We start from the raw sequence: 7,905 nt of genomic DNA on the forward strand, positions 1-7,905 counted from the left end.
CGCTGGCAACCATTCTCACGGTGAGGATGGACCCAAGCAGTAAGAGAAACAAATTAATTCTAAGTTAATTAAAGCTCTTGGCCCACAAGGACACGTGGCACTCACCTATTCGCCCTGCATAATAATTCCTGCTGGGAACCCAGCAGGTGAGCCGAACCCCCCTAAAAGTTCGTTCGAGCTCCGTCCGACACGGACCAGAACCATGCAAAAACAAGACGAACTCCTCATCAATAAATAGGCCTGGGCGTGGACGAAGAGCGACATCTCTTGTAAAGTTTGACCCCCAGCCTGCGTCGCCTAACTCGTCGTCGTCTCAACCGAGCTGCACTTCCGCTTCCCACCGAGACCCTTCTCTGCCGCCTTCTTCCCCTACGCAGGTGAGCACCAACTTCGCCGCCCAAACTGGCCGCGTTCTTGTCCTCTGTGTTCCTAGAGGCGACGGCCGGCTAACAGCGTTCGACGCCGTGCAGCGTAAACCTGTCTATTATTCCTGGTGTGGGTTGCTTACTTGTTTTCCTTAACCTAAGAAGCTGGTCGCCGGAGCAATTCACTAAAGCGTACGTGCGCCTTCCTTTTAGTTGACCGGACTCCAACAAGCACCATGCCGGGCAAGAGAGGCACGACCTTGCTCGATCACCTTCCCGAGGACATCATCGACAGGATACTCATCCGGTTGCCGCCCAAGGACGTCGGCCGCTGCCGTGCCGTCTGCACATTGTGGCGCAGTGTCACCTCCACGCCTGAATTTATGTCCGAACATCATCGCAGCCAGCCATCGCTCCCAATCATCGACGGGGACGGGCGGCCAGCCAGCCTTGTCGTCGTCCGCGGTGCCGGTGCGAGAACCACCAATCAACAGCTCTGGCCTTTCGTACCGGGTTTCAAACACCGTGATGTGATTTTTCTTGAAGGCACCTGTGATGGTTTCATCATCGTCTCCGGGAGATTGAGACATCAATTCTACATTTGCAATCCAGTCCTTCGCCAGCATGCTCTCCTACCGCAGCCTCCATTTGGCCCACTCATCCACAACTACGTAATTGGTTTCTACATGCACTGTCCAACAAAAGAATACAGGGTGCTCTGGGTCTCAAAAGGCCTTTTTGAATTCAATTTATACGTCCTCACAGTTGGATCTGACAAGCCGAGGCACATCAGAGTCAGAATGCCAACAGTCTCCTCGGTTTCCATGGAATGGAAGTTACTGGAGATGCTGCTCCGTTCAGCGCCAGTACAGCACCAGGGCAATCTTTATTGGCGTCCTCCTTACCCTTATGATGCCACGCAGATTACAGGAGATGGTGAAGACATTATTGTATTTGACACAGAAGTTGAATCATTCCGGTGGATGCATAGTCCGGCCCAACTGAATAATTCTGGTATGTACCATGAGGGACAGTTGTTCGACATGAAGGGGACGCTTGCTTTCTCAGGCTTTTTGTTCAAAAACAACAACACTCTGGATGTCTGGATGATGCAGGATTATGAAGCCGAAATTTGGACCTTTAAGTACCGGATTGACCTAACGAAAGTGGAGGCATCACAAAAATTGAAATTAACTTCTCTCGAAAGGAAGAGGAAGTCGCCACTTGATACAGTGATGATATGGTTCAATGGAATGGCTGTGCTCAACGAGCATGAGCTTTTGATCCAGTTTAATCATAAACACATGTTACACTGCGATATTGATGGCAAGTTCTTAGGAATGGTAAAGATTGGAAAGAGACAATATCGTATGATTCTTACTGGATATTGCCTCCAAGAGAGCATAATTTCAATTCCGTCGCATGAGAAGCTACAAGAAGACAAGGACCCTCCATTCTTCACAAGCCATGTCTGAACTGAATGTTCATGCCGCTTTGCTTTGCCGTTGTAATGTCTATCCTCTTTTCTTTACCCCTCACTAGATGACTCGTTGCGCCAATGGCGCAAAGGGCGAGAGGGAGACAACTATTGTGAGAATATTCAGACACCCAAATCTTTACTATTGGTACATAGATGATTAGTTACAATGTGGTACACAAAGGAAGTAGATAGGAAGGGATAGATTATTAGCTTATGAAAACCAAACGTGGCCAACACTGCCGCATCCTCTGCTTGGAAGCCGTCGTTTCTCACCGGATCTAACATAGATACATGATCACAAAAGGAAGCAAGACCATCATATATAATGGTCTACTTACTCATTCAGGTTAGTGATCAGGTGGCTGGAACCGCAAAGTATAATGGGGCTTGACGGACAATAAAAATAGGTGTTGCTCCTCGTCTCCTCCTCCTCCTGAGTCTGGATCGAGGCCTCGCTCCTCTCTTCTCCTGAATGACAGCTTGAAGGAAAGGACACACAAAATTGCAGTCCTATACATTGACTAACCTGACAGAAGATAGAGACAAATGTAGATATGGTTATCTATTATGCCGCTGATAAAAAAGTAAAACACTACACAGAGAAAAATAGAAGAATAGTGAGGACTGGAGTAACCTCTACATAATAATTCAGATTGCATCACTGAACATATGAATGACAGAGAGCCCCAAAGAAATTGGCTTTATCGGGTATACGAATGACATTACAGAGAGAATTACCAAATTATCAGGTAAGTGACATGATAGAAAGAGGAAGGTGCTCCATGCTTGTTGCTTGAAACTCCATCAACTACCAGTGCATACACTATATAGGTTAATAATAAACTAATCCTTGAATTCCTCTCATACTTTTTTGTGTGGCTAGTGGATGCTGGAATTTTGCTACTGCGACGCTGCAAATCTTGTTTTATTTTTACCGAAGGACCTTATTATGGTTTGAAATGTAGTAGTATAGTACTTCGCTAGTTAGCATCCTCTCCTCTCCTCTCAAGAGAAAAAAGAGAGAAGAAATGGGTAGGTGTCTCAACTGGACATCTGAAGAGGATCTGACCACCACGCTTAAATCAAACAGAGTGGAAGCAAAAACAAAACCAAAAAACATTAATTGGCCTAGAACCAGACAGAGTTAACACAGAGGTTAGAGAGGTGAAAGGGACCTTGATGAGCACAAGAGCGGTTTCGGCTGTCAGCGGTGGGGAAGGAGCTTTCTTTGGCTGTCAGCATCGTCCTGGTGGATGGCCGCTGTAAATTTATAAAAGAATGTAGTATAAACACAACTGAAAATTCTGTAACATAGTTTAGAAGATACCATATTAACAGCAAATACAATATAAAAAAGAGCCACTGTAACTGTAAGGCATAATGGTGATTCAGTGCTGGTTTCAAATAAACGCAAACAATGCTACTGCCACCGCAAATTAAGGCTCGCAATATAAAACAGAGCAATTGCCCAAGTATTTATTTGTGAGTGGCGAAGCATGATAAATGTGAGCGAAAATCCTGTCTTATTAATGAGCAGTTCGATTTTCTCACATGATATAGTACCTGGTGCACCAGTGATTGGATTACTGCTTGTTGGTGGGAAAGCAAGCATAGCGAAGCTTCAGAAATACCACTATAGGGATCGCCATATTTTACAAATAAAATTTTCACTGTTAGCCTGTCCACAAAGTCGACAGAAAAAAATCAGTGTTGCTTCCAAAATCATACCAGCAACTTTACCATGTTATACAGAGAACCTAAAAAACATCAGAAAATAAGTACCCAAATATAATAACAAACAAATAAACCTACTCGAGAAATTTTTTTCCCATGCTACCTATATGCCCTGCCTAAGAAAAAGAAAACCTACCTAAGAAATTGTTTCACACGGCTCCTAAAATCTAAATCCAATGGGCTGTGACCAAACTTATCTGCACCACCAAACCATTTTAAAAGGTCAAACAAGCAATCACATTGTTCCACCAGGCCATTTAGCTCACTGGCAAGTACAACCTCTCAATAACACCTAAGACACTCAAGACAAAAGCTAGCCCAACGTTCCTCGCAGCTAATAGAAACACCATGAGAGAACTGTTCTGCAACAAAAATGAAAATAGCAACCATGGTGATAGTAGCAGGGTTCAGAAAACTGCTTTGTTTTTCTACAACCAAACAAACATTGTTTTCAACAAGTTTCAGAGTCTGACATGTAATATTTATGAAGTGTAAATTAGATTTGAATTATTTGATAAGAAGAAACTCCAGGAGAAACAAATATCATGCAGCTCTTCTTTTGTGTTTTTTACATAGATAAAACCTGTCCAAATCTATGTTTTTGGGCCTTCAATGCCATTATTAAGAACAACACAACTACAAAAGCTTCTGCCTTTCCACAACACTTTCCTCCCAACTTCACTAAAGCATAGAAGAATATAATTTTTATAATCGGCAATAGCAACCATAGTGACAGTAACAGGGGCGAGTCCTCTCAACTATATATTGCAAAAGAAATTAGGATTGTAGCAATCTCCGGCTTGGCTGGTTTTACCTTGAACAAAATTCAGTCTCATGAAGCTGGAGCCCAAAACTTGGATCCCGGAAATCACGATCTATAACAAGAAGCTGAGACAATGTCACATCAAGCTGCGGTAAGGTAAGTTTGATGTCAGAAACCGTTAACCTCAACAACAGCAACAACAACAAAAGAAAGAACAACAGTTAGCAAACCCACTTGGCTAAACAGTGTATCGTAGATAGCCATGAGGCCACTCTGGCCGACGGCAGCGCGGGCCTTCCCATCCAGGTCCAACTGTGGGTTCTGCAGATCGGCAAAACTTCAAGCAAGGAGAATTATCAGCACACAAGCAGTGACGATAACCAGAGGCAATGACCGTCAGTAAACTGCTGTGAGAAAAAACTCTCTGCAACACGGCTGTTGATGAGCTTTCGGTACTTGAGCCTCTGCCTCCCGATGCCAACGGCGCCTGAGGCGAACAGAATCACCTCATACCCCTGGAAATTAAGCTTCTTCACCTGAAATAGTTCCACATATTTACCGGTCAGCAACTGTCAGAATGATTTTTTTGCAGGTTTAGAAAGCTCCTTGGTCAGAAAATTCAGTTACCTGCTCGTAGAGGGCTCCGAGCCTGCCCATGGCCAGTCGGCCATTCTGCCCGGTGACAACAGCAGTGCCAACCTGGATGCACGAGAAAGTGATTAGATGGACCCAACGAACAGAATACCAATTTACTTAGCGAATAAGCAAATTATTTACATGATTTTTTTACTTTGCAAGACAACCAAAATTGACTAACAAGTTGTAAACTAACTTTAGAAATTTCATGCTGCGTAAACATACGAAGTAATTCCCCCTCTCCTCTTCTCCTCCATTTTTTCACTCAGGAGTAATTCACATGTTTGTCAAAAAAACAAAAGGAATCTAACCCAAGGCAGAAAATAGCTTGCAGCCGCACAAGCATTTTATCGAGCAAGTCAAGAGCATGGGAAAAAGAGAGAGGCTCACCTAGGAACAAACACAGTGAGCAAACGCATAGCAGAAGACAAGGTAGCAAATCAGCACCGGTGATCCTATAAACGAAAAAAAAGAAGAGGCAAGCATGAACAAATGAGTAGATAATGCAAGCAATGGAGGCACAAAATCGATCTGGTGGAAGAGCACCCAGATCCGTACCCAAAACACATGTAAAAATTATCCTATGGACAGGGTAGATCACATCGGGCCATCCCTCTGGTTCAATCCCGTGCAACGTTGTCGTTCTTGCCTAGCCACTGCTCGCATGGCCATGAGGGCGTAAGGGATGAGAATAACCTAGTGGGGTAGATCGATGCGGGAGGAGGCGCACGAGCAAGATGGGATCTTGAGGTTGGAGGAGAAACACCACAGGGCTTCTTACCTTGACTCGGACGTCGAAATCGCTGAGGGCGAACGTCCTGGCCACCGCCGTTCGCCGTGCTTGGTGGCGCTTGGGGCTCCCTAGGGCTCGAGCCGGGGAGGGAGTGCCATTGGAGGAGGGGTGGGGGAGTTGGAGGAGGGGAGTGGGTGCAGCAGCTCGCCCCCGCACCCGGGGCGGACGAGATGCTGGGGAGGGGGGAGGGGGTGGGGGGGAGGAGGGGCGGCGATGGGAGGAGAAGGAGGGGGCGACGAGGAGGGGGAGGCGAGCGGGACGGGCGGGGCGAGCGGCTGGGAAGGGGGCGAGCGGGACGGGCAGAGCGGCGGGGTGAGTGGGTCGGACGGGGCGGCAGATGGGGAGGCGGCTAGGGTTCTACATTGCACGGGAGCTGCTGGGATTTATACCCAAAGGTGAAATGACTAAAATGCCCTTGGCGGGACAAAGAATTTACAGGCGGTGGCACGAGTATTTAAAGGCGACGTGGCTGGCTTCATCCTGCCTAGCGGTTCTTCAAGGTTTATAAGTTAAATTACTTAGTAATACTACTAGTAGAACATGCCATGTCATTTGGATGGTCGCAGTAGCACATTCGATTTCATCTTTGCTGATAGCACATTCTAAACTTTTATTTCATAGGCTAATTGTTTGATCTTTGCTGTTCAGTATGCAATCTCACCCCAACTCCTAAGTAGCGCTTTCATATAGCTCCTGATGTCACATCAACTTTGTGCATGTTTCTTGTCACTTAATTAGCAAAGTTTTTTCTCTCAAAAAAAAATTAGCAAAGTTTTGTGTCTAATTTTTTTGTGTCCAGGGTTTTACGTTTTGGCGGCAGAAAGGAAGTTGTTAAGGATGTGAACTCCTGGAGCAAGATAAAAATGATGGTTCTTGGTTCATTTTTCTCCCGATAAAAAAATTGTAACTTAAATACATTGTGTCAGTTTCGCTAACTTAAGACTGGCCACATTTCTTTTCAAGTGTGAATCAGCAGTGTTACCATGCAACTAATTTTTCGGAATGAACACCTAGCACAGGAAATTTACAGCACAAAAGAAACTGTTATAGCTTTTGAAAAAACAAGGTGTTAACCTTACGCTAATAATAAGTTGAATGGTTGGCATGGCGCTGTCACTTTGATGTGATTGTAACTTCTTGGTTTCTGCTAAAACATGCTATACTTCAGTGAAAGAAAAGATTGTTTCACTCACAAAAAAAAAGATTGTTGCCGATGTGTTCAGGTCTCTGTTTCAGGCAAAAGCCAAGGATGCCCTAATCACTGAACTTGAAGATACACGGAATTTCCGGGCGAGTTGCGGCAAGGAGGAGAGTTTTTTCTTTGCGAATATGCAAAGCTTACGTATCTTTCATTGATAGAAGAATTGAATAAGAATACAAGGACTCTGGATCCAACACACAACGGAAGACCGAGGGAGAGAAGAGGGGGAGGAGATCCCTAAGGTTAGAAACTACCACATGTGGATTACTTGGTAATGATATTGGCCAAGCCCAAACACGAGCTTCGCCATTGACGAGCTGTAGGAGATTGGTCAAGGAGGGTTGTAGTCCATCAAAGACGCTTCCAATGCTTCGATAGAAGCTAAACCGTCAGAAGGAGGGGGGATGAGAGCCCTTTTCGGCAGGAAGATGGGGACATGGCTAGGACATCTCGCCACCACTCCAGGAAGGGGGGATTGGGGCGGGGTGGAGCAGCCGTTGAACGGCACCACACGAGCTCCTCGTGCCAAAGTTGGCGGGAGAAGGAGCAGCCGACCAAGAGGTGATGTATGCTCTCCGGTTCTTGGCCACAGAGGGGCATCTATCCGTGTGGGGTAGACCATGGCGCGTGAGTCTTTTCACGGTCTAGCATCACCCTTGGGAAGCCAACCACATAAAGATAGACATGAAGACAAGCTTGCCGGGGTGCAAGGAGTATGGTATGTTGGAGCAAGAGCCATAGGTCGACGTACTGAACAATGACGTCAGGGCCTAGGGCAGCATGGATGCCTTTTTTTGCGATGAAGCATGGATGCCTTTGACCCAAGCTCGGAGATGTGGCCTGTTATCGACAGTGCAGATCTTACGACCTCGAAGATGGACCATCGTGTAGATATAAGAGCAACTTCAATGGGGCGACCCATTTCGTCCGCCC

General features: G+C 45.8%; 1 protein-coding gene and 1 long non-coding RNA gene across 2 annotated transcripts; one reads left to right on the plus strand and one right to left on the minus strand.

Moving 5' to 3' along the window:
- The first annotated feature begins 302 nt into the window (after window positions 1–302).
- Window positions 303–1,912, plus strand: LOC123163891 (putative F-box/kelch-repeat protein At1g13200). The gene has a single exon (XM_044581302.1). It carries the CDS (start codon window positions 602–604, stop codon window positions 1,838–1,840), a length of 1,239 nt encoding a protein of 412 aa, XP_044437237.1. The 5' UTR covers window positions 303–601; the 3' UTR covers window positions 1,841–1,912.
- Window positions 1,913–2,980: 1,068 nt separating this feature from the next.
- Window positions 2,981–4,459, minus strand: LOC123164599 (uncharacterized). The gene is made up of 3 exons (XR_006482520.1): window positions 4,394–4,459; window positions 3,409–3,523; window positions 2,981–3,105 (listed from the first exon to the last, which is right to left on the minus strand). It is a non-coding gene; the product is annotated as an uncharacterized lncRNA (long non-coding RNA).
- Between the last annotated feature and the right edge of the window lie 3,446 nt (window positions 4,460–7,905).

The sequence above is a fragment of the Triticum aestivum genome, chromosome 7D, assembly GCF_018294505.1.
Source record: "Triticum aestivum cultivar Chinese Spring chromosome 7D, IWGSC CS RefSeq v2.1, whole genome shotgun sequence".
NCBI classification, from domain to species: domain Eukaryota; kingdom Viridiplantae; phylum Streptophyta; class Magnoliopsida; order Poales; family Poaceae; genus Triticum; species Triticum aestivum.

Excerpts from the sequence above, each read along its gene's own strand:
- LOC123163891 (XM_044581302.1), top strand. The coding sequence starts at position 602 with ATGCCGGGCAAGAGAGGCACGACCTTGCTCGATCACCTTCCCGAGGAC.